General features: G+C 39.9%; 1 protein-coding gene across 1 annotated transcript; it reads left to right on the top strand.

Annotated features, from left to right (window-relative positions):
• The first annotated feature begins 958 nt into the window (after positions 1-958).
• On the top strand, positions 959-7,697 carry calm3a (calmodulin 3a (phosphorylase kinase, delta)). Its single transcript, XM_054598848.1, has 6 exons — positions 959-1,186; positions 3,908-3,938; positions 4,341-4,484; positions 4,909-5,015; positions 5,557-5,692; positions 6,024-7,697. The coding sequence occupies exons 1-6, from the start codon at positions 1,184-1,186 to the stop codon at positions 6,050-6,052; spliced, it is 450 nt and encodes a 149-aa protein (XP_054454823.1). The 5' UTR covers positions 959-1,183; the 3' UTR covers positions 6,053-7,697.
• The last annotated feature ends 12,398 nt before the right edge of the window (positions 7,698-20,095 follow it).

Raw genomic sequence — 20,095 nt, 5'->3', positions numbered from 1 at the left:
ATGTGTGATAACGGTGGGCAGAAACTACATATTGCGCTTGGGAAAAGGTAATCTGCAGCTTAAATTACTTTGATTTTCATTTCTATGCCTATTGTGGTTGAACTCAGCAATTCTGGTGCCGCAACAGCAAATTCAAAACATTTTCAATTCCTAGCTGTTCTTTTCACACGTCTTACTGGCTTCTACTCCATTGCAAAGGCCGTCATAAAATGATAATTACATTACATTATATTTTATTTACATTACATGGCTGACCCTTTTATCCATAAGAATCCAAGAGCCTGAACAAGAACCTGTGTCACCTCCTGGGTGAGGAATGGACGTATCCTACTGATGTTGTGGAAAATTAATCTGGAGGAGCCAGTCCCAGTAGGTCACAGAGGGTCACACCCAGTTTCTTAGCAGTCCGTGCCAGAGACAAAACATGGTTCACAATGGTAATGGAGAGGACATGTACAGGAGATGCTTAACCTCCAAGAAAGACCCTGCTCCATATTGCTGAGCTTGAGCATCATCTGTTGTGTATTTACATCCATGGAGAGATGCCAGCCAGACATGCAGGGATTTGTGAGATTTGTGAAAAGGTAGAAATAGTTTAATAGAATTGCATTATCCGGGAGAGTAACTGTAAGGATATTCTTAAATGAAAGACTTGAAATTGTAATACATAAAGGAGAAAAACACTTCCGGAACAAGGGGCCTCTAAAGCAACTCCATTAGAAATTGTTAATCCACACTGTCCCTTCAGGCAAGGTGATGTGGTGGTATCTTTGCGCGTTTTGTCAATATAGAGCAACACTTATGGTTGATGTTGCGCTCTCTTAGATGTCAAATAGACATTTAGTAATGAGTAGTGAACATGTTTTGCAATTAAAACACCTTAATTAGTTTAGTGTTTCGTATGTTTGCTTGCATCGAGAGGGAGGACTAAAGATGTAACGTTACAGGCGGAGGGATACAGTGCTGGAACCGAAGCACAGCCCACCGGCGTCGCTGGACTGAGGTTTCTTCTGGTGCAACACACGGATACAGATTCTCCTCAGACTCCCGACACATACAGCCTAATAAAGTTTGATATAGTTAAAGTAGCTTATCAGAGTGTCTGCCGTCCGAGCAAGGTCAAAACAAACCCTAACATCGGTCGTTTTGTCATCTCCACGAAGCTTGAAACGTCAACGGGACAATGGTGAGTAACGTAGGCTAATTATGCTAACTATATTAGCATTGAGTATTTAGCTTTGCGTGCAGCCATCTAGTAACACACGCTTACTTAATCGATAGTGCATTACAGCACGTGTTCCGCTAACCTTTCACAGTATCATAACTTAAAACTCCTCCTGAGCTAACGATTAGCCTCCCAGTGTTTCTACAGGCTAACGCTGCAGGGAGCCGTGCGGCGGAGGGGCACCGCACATGCACGGCTGTGGTCGGGCTGTTCGGGCTCCTCTTTACGACGCTGACTTACTCTGCGTTTGTTTAGAGGAAACACTGCGTACTGTAACGTTGCGAGAGGACACAGACGGCCTGCTGCTGTCTGCTGCACTAATGTTATATCAGACAATCAGCTGATATTCATCAAGTGTGTGTGTGTGTGTGTGTGTGCGTGTGTGTGTGTGCGTGCTTTGGTTTAACCTCGTCGCTCTGGTCTGCATCGTTTAATGTGAGTGGGCGTGGTGGTGAAGAGGCGCTTTGTAAAAATAGACCGTCCGGTGTTAACGTGATCTCCAAAGACAGACATCGAAACTCTTGCTACAAATACCAAAACATTTTTATTTTTTTTTGCCATCCTGCATAACAAGTTGCTGCAGCACGGGTAATACCTCTTGCAGGCACATCAGCTTTGAATATTGTGTGACATGCGCAACAAGCGGAAAAAAAAAAAAAAAAAAAAAAAAAAAGGTTGTAATGTAATCGCCATTACGTGAGAGCACAGCTCACAGGTGGTAGTTTGCTGCACATTGTGTGTGTCATAATGCATGGAGATCATGCAGGTTATGTTGCAAAACATGTTGGGCTATGTCTTCTTGCAACACCACCATGACAGCATCTCCTCCGTTACGTATTGCGCCATAACGTTGAACCGCATTCTGCTCCTGCTGAATGATCCTCTTTGCCTCCCCTCCCCTCCCCCCGCATTGAACCAAACCATGCTTGGTGCAGTAGGCTGTCAGGACCCGCAGTGCACCCTCCAAAATGGGAATATATATATATATATTAAAAAGATAAATAAAAAACACATGTATTATATTCCCATTTTGGAGGGTGCACTTAGGATATATATATATATATATATATTATATATATATATATATATATATTATATATTAGAGAGACATGACATGAGACACATGATCTGTGATAGAAGTTATAGAAACTACAATATCGTATTCAATCACATGCTTGTCTGTGTGATTTAAATTTTTTTATAATAATCCCCTGCCGCCTTTATAGTTTTCTTTACTTGACATTAAAAAGGGATGTGATCTCTTGTTTACTGATGAGTTGAAAAGCCGCAATACTGTTGTACTTGGCGCTTATCACTGCAGCCGTAAAATCCTCTAACACTCATCTGTGCCATGCTTTGTCTGATCCAGACACTGCTTGCTTCAGCACCACTGAATTGCTTGGCACCGGACAGAGTGAATACTCTGCAGTCTGTCTTGTTCCCCTTCTTTTAACCCCCCTCCTCCCCAACCAACACGGTGACTCATTGAATATGACTCGCAGACATGGTGTTACCACCACTGCGAGCTACAGAAGTGTTAGCTTTAATCTCTTTGGTTATGAAAAAGCAAGCGATTGTTTATTTATGTGTATGTGGTGCAAGAGCAAATGGACAATGGAAAAAATATTTTTATTTATTTAATGGATTGGCTCTGTAACTATATTGATTAAAGTGATTTAATCGCAACTTTTTATTATACTAAGATAAATAACCCCTTAGTCAGTACTATATCATTGTAGGCTTGTAGGTTTTTTTGTATGCCACAGTTAAGTTCATGTTGTGTCTGGTCATGCCAGTTGTTTCCAAGTCATCTGATAATAATTTCCTGACTATAAAAAGGACTACACAAAGCAGCAACCACTGTTAAGCAACAGTTGGCACAGGGGTTAGTCTGTAATGATAAAACGAGCCTGACATCTGTTCAGTAATAACGATACAATGAGGTGGTTAGTTATGGTGATATTCAGTGTGCTACATTGGCGACCCTGTTCGTGTCTCCCTAATTATAGCAGGCGTGTGTATTTCGGGCTGTGGCGTATTTATACCCGTCCCTCATCGCACTTTCTCAGCCTGAAGTGGGCATGTTGACTGACTTGGACAGGCCCGGTAAGACCTCAAGAGGATGGCAGAATGACTTATCAGGTTGAAAAATCAGTTGGGTGTATGCAAAAGAAAAAACGATCTTAAGAGCAGCAGGTTTGGAAAACATCCTTACTCTGATCTTATCATTGTGGGTTTTTGTTAAATAGTAATAAGAGTTTCTCATTGATAAAAAAAAATGAACACGCAATTAAATGACTGTATCTAATGACTACTACCAAATATGGTGTTTAATGAAATATTAGCTCTAAAAGAGATGAAGGCCCAGCAATTAATGTGTCATTTATTAAGCACCCTCTTAATAAAGGTCAGTGAGGTTAAAAAGTATTTGGCTGATTTGTATTGCCTTGCATTTTTAGGGATAGTTTTTAACTCTAGCTCATATGCAGTTACTTGACTTGGTTTACGGTGCATTTGCATTGTTATACATCAGTGTATGTTGCTTTAACAGATTGCATCAGTCTACAGAACTAAAAACATTCTATGATGAAATAAATAATTATCATTAACAGAGCTGCCCAACGTGTTATTTTCATGATTGAATATTGGTGTTTTATCAATGTCTTATTCTTTTGTTAACAGGCTGATCAGCTGACTGAAGAGCAGATTGCTGGTGAGGGCATGTTTTGGTTTGTTTTAGGTTCAGCGCACTAATTCTCCACCAAACCTGAGAAACTAGAGTGTCTTAAGAGATTTAAGTACCCAGAAGTTTCTGAAGATAACTTGGTGGTTGACATGGCTAGTGTTATCTCACATGAAAAGCCCACATATGCACTTAGCGTTAAGACATTTTGCAACAGATGCACCAGTGTCTTTGCTATTGTGTAGATCAGGGGTCATCAGTCCAGCACCCCACATGTTTAGTTCCTTCCTAGCATTGAATTAGTCATGCACAGACCTTATTATTCTTAGCATTTGTTTTCTATTCAGACTGCTTGAAAGACTGAAAGTGAGGGCTCCGTAATGTCATGAATGCTTGTGGCATACCAACGGTGTTATTTCTGTCAATGCGCAGAGTTCAAGGAGGCGTTCTCGCTGTTTGACAAGGATGGTGACGGTACCATCACTACCAAGGAGCTTGGGACTGTCATGCGCTCTCTGGGACAGAACCCCACTGAGGCTGAGCTGCAGGACATGATCAATGAGGTGGATGCTGATGGTGAGGATTAAAAAAGCACGAGCGCACAAGAAAATTACACTTGTTGAAACTTATAATTACCAAGATTTTAGGGGTTACTTAATGTCTAGTGTTCCTCTAGACTTAAATATAACTATTGGAAAGTTTCACTAGTATATGCACTATGGAGATATTTAGCCTATCAGCTGCAGCACTTGTACACGTATACACAGATACCTGATGCAGAGATAAGCTTAAGATGTGTCCGTAGTATCTGTAGCAGTTGGGCTCCACTCTAGATGGAATACAACCTGTTCTTGTTGCCTCATCTGTTTTGGAAGTTCATTAAAATTTTCTTTGATTTATGCCATTGTGTTAAGCCTTTTAGGATAGAGAAGCTCAGTTTTTTTCTGTGAATAAAGTAACACATTTACTGTAACCTCATTCTGTTTGTATGACTCTGTAGGCAATGGTACTATTGACTTTCCTGAGTTCCTGACCATGATGGCCAGGAAGATGAAGGATACAGACAGTGAGGAGGAGATCAGAGAAGCCTTCAGGGTCTTTGACAAGGTAAGTTAAGACTGAATAGACCGCAAATATTTACTAGCAGCACTCAACAAAATTAGGAACTCTTTTTTTTTTTTTTTTTTTTTGCAGCAGATTTGTATATCAATTGTATCCTTGTGATGGCAAGAAAAGACAAACGTGTTCAAATCCCTTCATGTAATAAATTCCAGTATCTTTAGAGAGAGATTTATGCATGATATTGAGCTGTCACACAAGGTCACTATTATGTCTTCCTTTGACCAGCACTTTGGTCCATTCAAAGGCTTTCCGTTCGCGTCTCTTTGCTAGCTGAAAGAAAAACTTTAACATGCAAATGTTTAGCACTGAGCTCTAAGTACAGGTGAGGCTAAAGAAGTGCAGCTCACATAAATGTTACTGGTTTCCAAATGAATGAGAATAGTAAACTTTTGCACTGAAAAGTCTGTCTGACTTAGAACATCATGGTAGGACACTGCAACTTTCTTGAGTGGTATTCAGCTTTTAGCTGCTATATAAAATGATAAATAGATACATTAACAATAATTCATCTGTTGGCCATTTGCAGGATGGTAACGGCTACATCAGTGCAGCAGAGTTGCGGCATGTCATGACCAACCTAGGGGAGAAGCTCACTGATGAGGAGGTGGACGAAATGATCCGCGAGGCTGACATTGATGGCGATGGTCAGGTCAACTATGAGGGTGAGGTGTTCTTTATGGTTATTTTCTTCCTTAAAAGGTGTCATACTTTTTTCTTTTTTTGTTTAGTTTGGTGATTATATTATTAACATAAATTACAACCATGTGACTGCTTATGTTTCTTCTCTGCTACTTGACTTGTTTCACTACATCGTAATCTTGTTTGTGTGTTTTATACTAAAATCTTATTGTAATGAGGAACACATTTATTGCTGTTACTAAGGTTGCAACATAACTTTTATAATGGGCTTTTGCATAATTCTAACAATTTCTTGTCCCAAAATTTCACTTTTAGCATCAGTCATTAAAACAGTGTTTTCTGTTCTCTTCATAGAGTTTGTCCAGATGATGACTGCCAAGTGAAGAGAACATTGAAATTTCTCTCAACGTTGCTTGTCCTCCTGAGATCACTGTCTTTAAGAACCAAAAAAAAGAACAATTATCAGATGATAAACCAACTTCCCCCCAAAATCACTGTACAATTTAACAATTTGCGCTTAAGTACATCCAAAAACTTCTAAGGTATCTGTTTAGCAAACACCAACAGAATAATCCCTAGAGAAGTTAATGGACAAAGCTTTAAGAGGGCTGAAGCCCTGTACTTCAGACCAAGATTCTGCTGAGTCACCCAGCTCCTGATTTAATTTAGAGGCAGGAGCAACACTGAAAAAGGCAGAGGGATTTGGAGCCCATGCCACAGTTGGTATAGAGAAGTTGGCTATTTCATTCTTTCCAATATTCAACAAAGAACTCTAAATACTGAATTGAGTACTCTTCTTGCATGCATCCTTTCTGTGGTGGTCTCTTGTCACATCAAGGAGGCTCTGATCAGAAGTAGTGGTCAGACTGTGTACACACTGGAGGTATATACATTACTATATAGCTATATATCTGTAAAATTTGTGTCACTATTGATTATTGCAAGAGCAAATAGTTGCGGTGTAGGGTGTTCGCTGGTGCTCGGTTGCAGTCCTATACCTTGAAGAGTTCAGACAAGAGCGAGAGACTGAAAAGTGCTAACGTTGTTCTCCTCTTGGGGGTGATCTGTTGTCTGGTTTTGAGTCGTGGGCTTTACAGCGTGCCTGCAGCACTGATTGGAGAGCCTAGTATCTGATATTGCTTCAGGAGGATTATTGTGAAAACAACACTTGAGGACTGCAGGTAATATATATATATTTGTTCTGCAATGTTCAGATACCAGATATCCTGTTGATACAATATTGATGTAATGCTTTATAAATATATTCTGAAATATTAATGTATTGATGACAAACTTTGGTCACCAAATATATCCATATATATTAGTGTATCGTAACGTTTGCATTGCCTATTGTCGTAGTAAATGACCTGTGACATGTTTTCTCTTTGGTTTTGAAATGTGCCATAATACTCTAACGCCTCAACCTTCTTGCAAGACTCGTAGTTCATTAGAATATAATGCATCAACTTAATATAACAACGTATAAAAATACATGCAGTTGAACATATTAAAAAAAGGTTTTGTTGTAAAAGAAGAAAAAGAAACCAAATGTCACTGTTGCTGCTGCTATAATAACTCATATGTTACACTCATTTATTGTCCTTGTTGGTGTCTGATCTTCGATTAGTCCAGTGATTCAAACCTCGATCTGCTTGCTGTTTTACGGAACAAAATACATATACTGTATATTCACTAAAACTGGTGGTGGGGATGACGTTGTGTTTAATTTGGGCTGTTAGAGTCGGACTTTTAGATAGGGATGAAATTGGGTTGTAGCAAAAAATTCAGCTTTAGCAGTGAGATTGTTTAGGTTTTCATACAGTTGGTTTAAATTTAAGAAGCTGGTTAGCTGAGGTTATGATATCCTTGACGCATGAAAATTAAATACTGCTCTGCTTGAGGCGTTTAAATTGGTTAACTTTTGATCCGGATGTCGGGGAAGTGAATGGACTGTTAACTTCTGAAGGTATCTCAAAAATGTAAAGCTGGATATATTTTACAGAAATCAATAAACTGAGCTCTACTTCACCTGCATTTCACTGTCATCTTTTATCTCGAATGAATCTCTAATTTAAACGCATCCTGTTTCAATTGGTTTAAAGCCAATGGTGTTTATAAATCACACCCTTCAGTGTTTGCACTTTATCCTTTCCCTGCCAGTGTCGCTGTGCCAGAAAGGAACACTAATCTCATTCAGACATTCAGTCTCAGATTGGGTCAGGCCAAGTCGCTCTAGCTGTTAACTGGAGACGCTATCTCAGGCTCAGGCTATATTTAGATCGCTTCTGGAGCCTGTAGTAATCCGGGTCAGCAGGGGTCATGACCTATCACCCAAAACCAATGCAGACAAGGAGCCCTCGCCTTCTGGCTGACAGGCAACGTCAACAGCCAATGGAATGAGGCCTTATCTGGGGCAGGCAGAATGTGATGGGATGTCTGTTCACATGCTAATCGTTTGGTTAAGTAGATAAGAAAAAATGAATTAGGAACCAGGAGCACACTCAGCAGAACAGTAGTAACTGTAGCATAGCAGGCACATGCAGGTGATCACCACTGTCTCGTTGTGTAATGGCAGGTTGGAGCCGTGTTATGCTGGCTTCTATTTATTTTACTGTAAGCCTCAAAATCTACATCATTATCTCCATTGACAAAGAGCAACTGAATCCATTTACTCAAGTACTGTAATTTTATACTGTTTGAGGTATTTGTACTTTGTGAGTAATTCAAGATTGTGCTACTTTATATTATTTTAGAGGGAAATATTTAACTTTTTAACTCCACTACAATTTGACATAGTTAAAATAGTTCTACAATTATACACACATACATGACTATACAATTTGATGCAATATTATAGATTAAACTACCCAACAGGATATACTGTACATGTACTTAATTACTTTCCACCACTGTTGGCTATAAGATACGTTTTTATTACTGAGCCTTCGATCCCACTGGTATCTCTAATCAAATGCTTTTGACATAATACATGAGTAAATGTATATACACACTGTGGCCTATAAACATTAAATAAATCCACAAACATTATATGGTAGCAAAGGATTTGACCATAACTTCAACACTAGGTGGTGTTGTTTAAACATCCTCTAACACTACTGCCAGTGTCTTATTTGGGACACACAGTGAGGCCGAGACAGGAAGGAGACGAGACTAAAAACAGCTGAATTTTCAATGAAGAAAATTCAGCTTGTTATGAGTCAGCCAGTTCTTAATAAATACAGAAATAAGACTTGTGTGTGAGCGTGTGAGGCGTGCATGAATTGTATTGTAAGGTATTAATGTGTTTGCTTGGGTACACCACACCCACTACACATAACTGTGTACAGGTGTAACCTAACCACCCCTTAGCTCGAGAAACCTTTTCATTCTCTTTATGTGCCTTGGGGAGGCGGTTCTGGAGGATTATGTCAACTTTGCTTTGCTGAGCAAAGTTACTATTTCAGGATTACTATGTTTGAACAGTTCAATTAATGTATCCGCACAATAATTCTCCTTCCAAGAACATTTACAACACAATCTCCGTCTTCGTCTTACTTCTGCCTTTTGACATGATTCACCATCACCTGCATCTTGACACCCTTTCTCACTTTGCATGAAACCAAACCAACATTGTCATCACATGTGCTTTTTCCTGCACACTGCTTGTGTCATGTCACTTTACAATCACATCACATCTAACCATTGTACCATTGTTGGCTGTTGTGGAAAATGAATCACCAACTTCTAGTGAAACATAGACACAGAGTATGTTTTTAAGGGTGTGTATACTTTATTTCAGCGGTTCTGTGCTTGTTCTTGGACACAGGCACAGTGTCCCTGGTTAAACTTGATCCCCTGTCAAATCTCCAGCTGGCTTATCTTTTGTTGATCAAACACCATCAACAAAACTGAGCTATTCTTTAAAATGGTGTCCTCTACTAGAGTGCTTCCTGTCTTGTTTTACTTGTGACCACTTCAATTAATCATCTAACAACCCATTTAGACGTCCTGACACAGAGTTAAGACAGCACTGTTCTACAAGACCTTTAAGTTCAGACCACCATCTACTTCTATTGTTTTAGTGACGTCAGGTCACATTTTCTCCACTAGAAGGGCTTCCATGAGGCCACTTTATAATGTTTTATCTATAGGAGCATCCAAGAGAGCACTTTAGCTGCTGTTTGTCGAACATGTGATGGTGGCATTAGTGACCTCATACACTGTACTGTGTTTCCTTTGTGTAGGTTTTGCCTTTGAGATGAAGACAGTATGTTAACTCATATTTGATGGATGTTTCAGATGTGAAAACCAATATATCTATTATGAGAACACCTAAATCTTATCTTTAAATTTTTTTTTTTTTTAAGATCCTATTTTTTGCCATTCCTGTGTGTATTGGATAGTCAATGGAGAGAAACAGGGTTATGACATGCATCATAGCCGTGGTAATGTGGTATCCATCTTAACCACTCATCCATCGGGGTTTGACCCCCTTTTAGTATTTCCTGTAAATTGCTCTAGAAGGACGCACAACTCAGTGTTAATTTACCACTGCACTGAGACCAGATGTCCATGTAATACTAGACTAATTTATACTTTGCGTAAACATCTGATGAACTACAATGTGGTCATGGGAAGTTCCATTTTCCATTTAAGTATTTGATAAAGAAGACCTGTGGCAAATAAAGTAATATAAGTAATATACTGTATATCGTATAAGTAAGATGCGCTTGTTGTCTTTTTTGGACACATATTTGTGTTAAACTGTACTTAATCACATGGCCCTATGTGCCTTTTCTATAGCTTTTGCATCCTAATAAGTTCTTTGGTAGATGACTGCTGTTAATTTGTAAAATGTGTTCAATTTAATTCTTTCAAATTCATGTTTGAAAGCTCAAAAGCTGTTCAACACAATTTTGTTTACCGTTTCTAGTTTCATCTCATGGAGAGATTTATGAAAACGTTCAGCTAAAATTGGGAGGGGGGCTGTGCAGCCTTTGCAGTTTTCACTGTACTACAAGGGTACCATGTCACAAGGTTATTTTATTGTCATTTTGGGTTGCACAACGAAATGCAGATCAAAGTAACATTTTGCTACACAACAAATAATAATGAGTTTTCAAAATTAAAATCACTCTGGGTTGGCGGATCGTAGATATAAACCAAATGTCAATAAAACACAATGTAATGAAAGCCACTGTTCAGAAAATGATTATTGGATTTCAAATTGGATTATAGATGAGTCATCCCTGGGAAACTATGAGCTTCAATCAATAAAGCAAATTGATGCTCATAGAAGAATCTATAATGTTTGAGAAAATCCTCCCGTGGCCTTCAGTGGTTGGTTCTCAGAACGTTATTACTCTGTCAATACATCAGTGAAGTCGTTTTAAACAGGAAATTCCCAGGTCCCATTCACATTTTCTAACTAAAGAACACAAAGGCTTTTTGTTTTTTCTTTGACTGTGAAGCTAAAAAGTCAGCCCGAAATACTGTGTTGGCCGATGAACAAATGTATTTAGCAAAAACTCCAAAATCCCTCTGATAACTTTTTAAAACACATTGTGGATCTAAGAAAGTATTTTATAGTTGATAAAAAGCGACGGAGACCCTTCTGACCTGAACATACTTTACCTTTTGTATGAAATTGGCCCAGGGTATCAACTCCCGACAGTATCACACCTCTCTGCGTCTGATACTGACACACCAGTCACCACCCTTTGGCGTCTGTATGAGACCAGACTTTCAAAAAACTACAATGTAAACCATCTGTGTCTTTATAAGAAGCCCTCAGAAAATGCTTCGGATTCTGATGATGTGTTATAATGACTGACAAAATCCACACAGGGTGGATGGGTCCAACAAACACAAAATTATGATGATAAGACTCTCCAACATCCCAATTTACAGTTCACTGGTGATTGAACCATTTGGTTTCTAGCAGTGAATAACAATAACTGTCTCACACTGATTCAGCGAAAGAGAATGGAAAGGGGAACACTACTAGAAAGGGGAACCACGTATTGTAGCCTTTCTTCTTCCTTCCTGTCTTGAAGAGGGTTGAAGTAATACTTCACTTTGGTAGAGTGATGTCTCTTTCACTTTGTGGCAAAAAATGTACATCTGCTCAAGGGTTTAAAATTACATTTCTGGTAATTAATTTTTTAATTTGAATGCCTAATTGCATAGATTAGAAGATTTGAAATGGCCTCAATGTACTAGACTATATTGGTGTTTTCTATCTACATTCTGGCTCAAGTGTTGATACTCTAAGTGCTCCAAATGTCCTCAGAAACGTGCAAAACCTGCTGTCATAGCCTCATCCTGACTGCATCCCACTGCCTCCATTATATCTTCCCAAGAATTTGATGTCTTGGTGGTCTTGATATAATGCATTTTACAAAAAGGGATACAAGGAAAACAGTGGACACGTTCTGACAGTCTCTCCTCCGAAGCACGCATCATGTTGCATTTGTTTGTTGACATGAAAAGTGATAGAAATTGTTGAAAAAATATTTAATTGTGATTATTTTTTTACAATTGCAATATGTTTCACAATATAGTAGTGGGAATGTTCATTTTTAAAATCATTGTTCTCATTTTATGATTATAAAATGATTATGTTGTGATTTCTGCTTGTATCTCTACCAAACAATGATGTTCTCTTATATCTTCGCATTGGGCAGTATTATGATTTTTATAAAATTTTGATTAATTGTGCAGCTTTATTTCAGAGTTGCAAAAATGTGTCTTACAAAAGGTATTTCTTTACGCAAACCTAAAATATAAGTTGAGTTTCGGCATGTGCTGTCAAGATAAACACTATTAAAACTTTGAACATACCTGTATATATATATTGTTGACATGAGTTTGGCTTCATACTTTTCATTTGGTATGTAAAATGATAGTATTATGACATCCATGCCAGGCGAGGCCTGTTTAGACAGAGACTACTGCAAGCAAAACTCGTAAAAAACAACCTCTGTTAGCAGAGAAGACATATTCAAATTCCGCAATGTTGAATAACTTTAAACAAGTTAAGTCTATGCAGGCCTGACTCATTATTTCTGTATTATAGTTAGCTGTGTATTGTCTACAGAAGTGGGAAAGACCTGTCTGTTTCTGTGTAGATTTCCACTGTACCATATCTGTGGGTATGTTACTTAATGCCTGTCTGTTAATGTCTTTCAGCACTCTATATATTACCATATCTGGGTAAATAGTTTGTTCATAAGCAATGCACTTCTTTAAAAAGAATTTGAAAAAGAAAGTAATAGGTGAACTGAAAAGTTGTCTTACTTTACTTTGAATACATTTTAGTTTGAGTCCTGTTTATTTTGCAGGACGTTGCTTGACTAGAACCACAGAAATCAGTTTAAAGAATTTCAAGCTTCAATATGTATATTAGCTCATAGTAACAAGAAGCATCCATGTGTACTGCTAAATATATATGAGTTTGGTCGCTTCTCAACGGCTCTCAACATGGCGAAAGCGAGCCGGTAGTTCACAGCTAATGGTGCTAACAGTGCTAATAGTGGCGAAATTGCTGACTAAGCTAAAAGTGTTTACCTGAGGGGGAACCAGAGGATGGGTGCTACACCTTCGCTGCGATGCTGTTGGTCGGGACAACGTTATCAGCTGCAACAGCCGTATTAGAGCATTGCTGAGCATTGGCCGTGAGCTCACCAGGGGAAGCTCACATGCACTTACATGGACTAGAAGAATGTGCAGCTGTTTTTTTTGTCTACAAAGGAGAACCTTGAATAACAACACACACAGGAAGAGTGACTTTATTCTCTGATCTAGATCAGGATATAGATTACTACATTATTTCTGTTTCAGGTTGGGAGAGCCGATACATGTACGTTCTATACAAGCAATGGGAATGCACACCTCACTTTACTGCAAAGCCAATGTGCTATGTAATACACATTTAAATGTAGCCTACTGTGCAATGTCTTGAATCTAGCAAGCTCTCAAAATCTTAGTGCTTTTTAAAAGCAGGTTTGCTGTTGAGGTCAACCAGCTGGTGCCTAATTAGAGTGATCAAGATGTAGGACATTACATATAAATACTACACTGTATGGAAGGATTAAGTAAGCATGGGAAATACAAACGTCTTAAATTGCTTATCTTCAGGTAAACATATTAGACAAATATCAACAGAACTTGTTTATATAAGACGAGGCAAATAAATTCAAAGTGTTGTCATCCGTATGTCAACCCTGTGTGTGTGTGTGTGTGTGTGTGTGTGTGTGTGTGTGTGTGTGTGTGTGTGTGTGTGTGTGTGTGTGTGTGTGTGTGTGTGTGTGTGTGGTCTCACTGTTTACATCGGTAGCATCACCATCTCCGTCTTAAGTCTTTACATTCAGGGTCAACTCCGGCTCATTGAACATTGTGGAAGTCAGTACCTGCTTTGCATCACTGGTTTTCTGAAAGTAAGATCAAACACAAGGAAGGACTTGACGTCCTAAAAGGCAAAACTCTCAGACATTGTGTCATGCACAGGTGAAAACATGTGCTGGTAAATTAAATAATTAGGTGATTAACATTTCCTACAGACTTGATACTTATCAAACTATGAAAACACACTGTAGTAATGACAGCGAAAACACTTGACAAATATGAGCAATCAGACCATGTAAGTGGAATAAAATATGCATCAATCTTACTTTCTCTCTCTCACACACACATGAACTCTTCTAACCAGAGTTTCTTCATGGAGTTGCATATTTGAAATATGACAACACACACAACGTGACGTGATCTTTTTCATAACTGAATCAGAATTGGCACTGTTTTTTCAATTCTCTTTAGATTTTAGTTTAAACTTCACATTCAGGTCTCTGTCACCACTAACATTCTGCTTTCAATTTAAGATGAAAGAGTCAAATAAAAACAGCCAAGACCATACCTCCCTGGGCTCCACATGTTTCGTAATCGTGGTCAAAACAGTCACATAGGAATCTCCATCATTGTTCAGTGAATTATGAGTTATGATATGATGGATTGTTCTCTTCCTGAAAGTTGTGACATTCTTTGTTCAAGTTCCCACAAGCAAGCAGTCGCTGGTGCATTACAAAACAAGCCAGAGGTCGACATGCAACACCACATTAATTTACTATGTAGAAAGGAGCATGTTTTTTCTCTGGGATTCAATTGGAGGAGGAAATGATGCTTACCAGACCTAGCATATCCATTTTCTGGTGAGGCAGTTCCAGACAATACCCACACACACACATACAAACACTAGTCAGTGCATGTCATACTTCTGCACTTTCTTTACATGTTTTTTTTTTAGATTTAGTTTTGATTACACAGATATCCTGGTATTGTGAGTCTTTACTGTAACTACCTAAGCTGGCTGTCACCAGTAAGCAAAAACAGAACAATATAATTAAGTAGAACCGTTTTCATCTGCCGTCTACATTTTCTAAATTGTCTTCCAGGACAGTGTGCTGACAGAGCTAAGACAGATCAAAATGTGTTCAATAGTATGTAATGTGTCCTCATGTTTCACTTGGATTCATTTATATATATGTGGTTAATGTGTTATGGGGGTATTCTAAGGATTGTATTGAGTGACTTGGCTTTTCACTATTTGTGAGAACAGGTCCAAATTAGCTGGAACATCCACCCATCTATCTATTCAACCATCCATATCTCCATCCATCTGTCCATCATCATCCATCCACTCATTTAATAATCATCCATTCATATATCATCCATCCAACTATCAAACCATCCAGTTCTCCACCCATTATCTATTTGTGTATCCAGCCAGCCTTCTGTCCATCGTCCATCCATCTTTACTGGAAGTTGGTGTAACACCACTTATTTGCCCTTTTAATTAACAACAAACTCATGTAACCAAACACATTACATTACATTTACATTACAGTCATTTAGCAGACGCTTTTATCCAAAGCGACTTACAGGAAGTGTATTCAACATAGGTATTCAAGAGAGCTACTAGTCACCAGAAGTCATAAGTGCATCTCCTTTCTTAAACAAGCATCTAAAAGCATAAACCAGAGCAAAAGTATAGTGCAGAAGCAAATTACTACGAAAACAATAATTGCAACAAACTAATACGAATACAATAGGTGCTACAAACTAATACGAATAAGATAAGTGCAATAAACAAATACGAATACAATAAGTGCAGCAAACTGATACGAATACAATAAGTGCAACAACTAATACGAATGCAATAAATGCTACGAGGAAGGTTCAGGGTAGTACTTCTTGAAGAGGTGAGTTTTCAGCCTGCGCCGAAAGATGGGCAGCGACTCTGCTGTCCTGACGTCAGTGGGGAGTTCATTCCACCACTGAGGGGCCAGGACAGAAAAAAGCTGTGACCGGGTGTATCGGCCGCAGGGACCTCTGAGCGACGGGGCAACCAATCGCCCCGAGGCAGCAGAGCAAAGTGGTCGGGCGGGGGTGTAGGGCTTGACCATGGCCTGGAGATAGGAAGGAGCTGTTCCTTTCACTGCCCTGTAGGCTAGCACCAGTCTTAAACTGGATGCAAGCTCTTACAGGGAGCCAGTGTAGAGAACGGAGAAGGGAAGTTGTGTGGGAGAACTTGGGGCGATTGAACACCAGACGTGCTGCAGCTTTCTGGACAAGCTCCAGAGGTCTGATGGCCGACGTCGGGGCTCCGGCAAGTAGTGAGTTGCAGTAGTCCAGGCGGGAGATGACCAGAGCCTGGATGAGCACCTGCGCCGTCTCCTCAGTGAGGAAGGGGCAAATCCTCCTGATGTTGTAGAGCAGGAATCTGCAGGAGCGTGTGACCGATGCAATGTTTGCTGAGAACGACAGTTGGTCGTCCAGGGTCACACCCAGATTCCTCACAGTCCGAGTTGGCGTCACCACAGCATCATCAATGGTGATGGACAGGTCTCGGTGCGGGCAACCCTTCCCCGGGAGGAACAGTAGCTCGGTTTTGTCCAGGTTGAGCTTCAGGTGGTGTGTCGCCATCCACTTCGAGATGTCAGCCAAGCACCACCACCACCACCACCACCTCCTCCACTTGGGTGTCACCGGGAGGAAATGACAAGACCAGCTGGGTGTCATCGGCATAACAATGGTGAGAGAAGTCATGCGAGCGAATAACAGAACCCAGAGATGTTGTGTAGAGCGAGAAGAGAAGGGGGCCCAGAACTGAACCTTGTGGAACCCCCGTAGTCAGCATGCGTGGTTCCGACACGGCCCCCCTCCATGTCACCTGGTAGGATCGGTCAGGTAGGATGCAAACAGGGAGAGTGCAGAGCCTGAGACGCCCATCCCCTCGAGGGTGGAGAGGAGGATCTGGTGGTTCACCGTGTCAAACGCCGCTGACAGGTCCAGGAGAATCAGGACAGAGGAGAGAGAGTTCGCTCTCGCGGCGTGAAGCGACTCTGTCACCGCAAGGAGGGCCGTCTCTGATGAGTGACCCACCTTGAACCCGGACTGGTGGGGGTCCAAGAGGTTGTTCTGGTGGAGGTAGGAAGACAGTTGTTTAGAGACAGCGCGTTCAAGCGTTTTGGATAGAAAGGGTAGAAGAGAAACCGGTCGGAAGTTCTTGACATCAGAGGGGTTCAAGCGTTTTGGATAGAAAGGGTAGCAGAGAAACCGGTCTGAAGTTCTTGACATCAGAGGGGTCAAGTGATGGTTTTTTCAGAAGGGGGGTGACTCTGGCAGTCTTGAAAGCCGAGGGAAAGCATCCCGAGACGAGAGATGTGTTGATGAGGTGGGCCCCCCTGACACCACTTGCTCACCATGGGCTGAGAGAGTGGGATAGATGAGATTAGTGGGGTCACGGCACCTGGGAGTGACCCCACTGTCTACGTGACCACTGGACAGAGGAATGGACAGAAATAGGATGCAAACACATGGTAGTCAATATAAGCAAATTACTGACCCCCAAGTACACGTTGGTCTGAGTATCCTTGAGATGTGTAAGCCACTCCCCCTAGCAGTTAAGAGGACAATTGACCTATTGAAACTAAACCACACCTCTCAAAGCAGTTCCTGATTACAGCAACAGCACAGACAACAGAATCAGCAACAAACACTAACACTTTTAAGCAGGCTTGGTACAGTTAAGAGCAAATTATGAAAGCAAGAACAATATACTTAGTCTATCATAGCAGAGTCAAGGCTGCACTTATTTTAAACGGCTTATCATGATGAGAACTTCTGTAAAATTATCAAATTGTTATGATGTTGGTGTCTTGGTTGGTACTGTTTGTTCACAAACCGGTCTCCTGGTTTGGGGAAATCGTGCAAGTATGTCTGCGTCTGTTTTAAGCATCGCTGTCTGCCGTTTAGTCAAACATGGCAGCCTGCTTTGTTTTATTGGCAGTGCAACTGTAAACACCCTGCGTGCCATCTTCGCCCTTTAGGTGCCCTGTGGTAGTTAAAGATAAATTAGAGCTTTGTTTATTAGGGAGGGAGTGAGACTGATGGAGTGAAACTGAGAAAAAGATAAAAACAAATATCTGCATGTCTTTGTTTGACAATATCACGGTGGCCCCTTCCAGCAAGCTACCACCCACTACCAGCTGTGTAACTGTGCATCAACACTTTAATTTACAGAGTGTAAAACACAGAGAAACTTGATCTCCATTACTCCAACCAGAATAGAACATTGCCACTATGCTGATATCATTATGTTCTGTCTATAACAGCAACAGGAAGCAAGAGAGTAGAATTAAGCAATACAATGTAATTACTATGCAGCCTATTTTCTTGGTCGGGGTGATTTCATTAGAGCTCCATCTTATTTTAGGTGTCATGAAAAGAAACCATTAAGGAGAGCAGCAATGGCTACTGGGGACTTTCATTATTGTATCCTGTGTCTGAGGAAATGGTGATGTGTTCATTATCTGTCATTTTATATCCATCGACCAACATATCATCGCAGCAGTTGGCTGTGGCAAGCTGTGACAATTGCTACCAACAGATGATTCAGTTTGCTGTCTTTAAAGGCCCTGCACGCACGCACAGGTGTTTTCGCTTCTTCTATCTAAATTAAACCTCTACTCAGGGGGAAGTTGTCAGATACTGTGCTGAAAAATCACGTGGAATATCAAAACTACATGTACCAATAAAAGGATAAAGATGAGGAAAAATGATAACAATACTTTAACAGTAGAAAGTTGTAGCTGGTGAAGCAAGGGAAATCAGGCACATCCTGCTCCCACTGCTACGGTCCAGAGAAGAGGGCTAATCAGGTGGAGTAAGTGAAAACATCTGTGCAGGTGTACAGCGGATCAATCAGATCAATTGAAACAAGCTTTAACATCTACTGTGTTTGGACAAATGAATGAGGAACGGAGCCCTCCTACTCCTGCAGGAACTTAATAAAGTTAATTAAGTTACGTTAATTAAGTTATACCCATTTAATGCCCCTTTGTACTTTTATTCCACTACATTTAAGAAGGAAATAAATGTTTTCCTTTAAAACTTACGCCAGGAAATATGATGATATGTAAAATATGAAACAATATAAAGTACTTCAAATTACAATATTGCTTCTTACAATTTTTTATGATATAACATTTGGTTAATCTGCATTCTGAGTACTTTAATTTGTTTACAATTTAGCTATACGTATATGTTTGATAACTGTACTGCACGTCTAGGTAGGGTAAAATGTTTATTGTGTTTACTAATTGAGAATTATTTTTATATTCTTGCATCTCTATGTTTGATTTACTAAAGGATCCAAATACATCTTTCCCCGAAGCGTCATTGTTGTTGCATGTTCTGTGCTATGTTTATAGGCACCTTTGTCAAGCAATGAAGTTGCTCAAATATTTGACAGCATATTCACGAGTATTCTTAACCCTAAGGGCTATATATCAAATCGTGCACACACACTTTTGGAAGATTTCCCTCTTTATTCAGGTATCTCACCAAAAGCTGTGTCCACAAACAGGGTCTAGAAATGAAGAATGAACCAGCAGAAACAAGCAGGGAAATCTTGCTGTGATTTAGATTCAGCTGAAGCACTGATACTTTGTCGGTTGAGTTGCACCAAAGGCTGCATGAAATGTAAACTAGAAGAGAATAAGGCTAATCAAAACAGCGTCTAGAAAACACTGCCAAACCAAATACTTGCACAAAAGACTAATTGGATGACATTTTTTTTCTGAGCTCTTTTTTCAAACAAGCCAATACTAACCAAATCGTCTTTCTCAGTTCAGCTGGCACCCTGAAACTTAACCCTTTCATTGGTGTCTGTGTTTTGTTATTTATTTCGTTATTTATATAGCTTATACTGCTCCTATACTCTGATAGTTCACTTTTAAAGTCATATGTTTAGGCTTTGTCTAAACTTGAAAAATAAAAACATATTTTTGGTTATTAATGGCCAGTGTGCTCATGTAATGCATCTGCTTCTATTTCTGGACACAAACATGCACAATACCTTGAAATAA

Source organism: Anoplopoma fimbria, chromosome 1, assembly GCF_027596085.1.
Source record: "Anoplopoma fimbria isolate UVic2021 breed Golden Eagle Sablefish chromosome 1, Afim_UVic_2022, whole genome shotgun sequence".
NCBI lineage: Eukaryota > Metazoa > Chordata > Actinopteri > Perciformes > Anoplopomatidae > Anoplopoma > Anoplopoma fimbria.
Note: the sequence above shows the minus strand (reverse complement) of the source record. Positions and strands in the feature narration are given on the sequence as shown.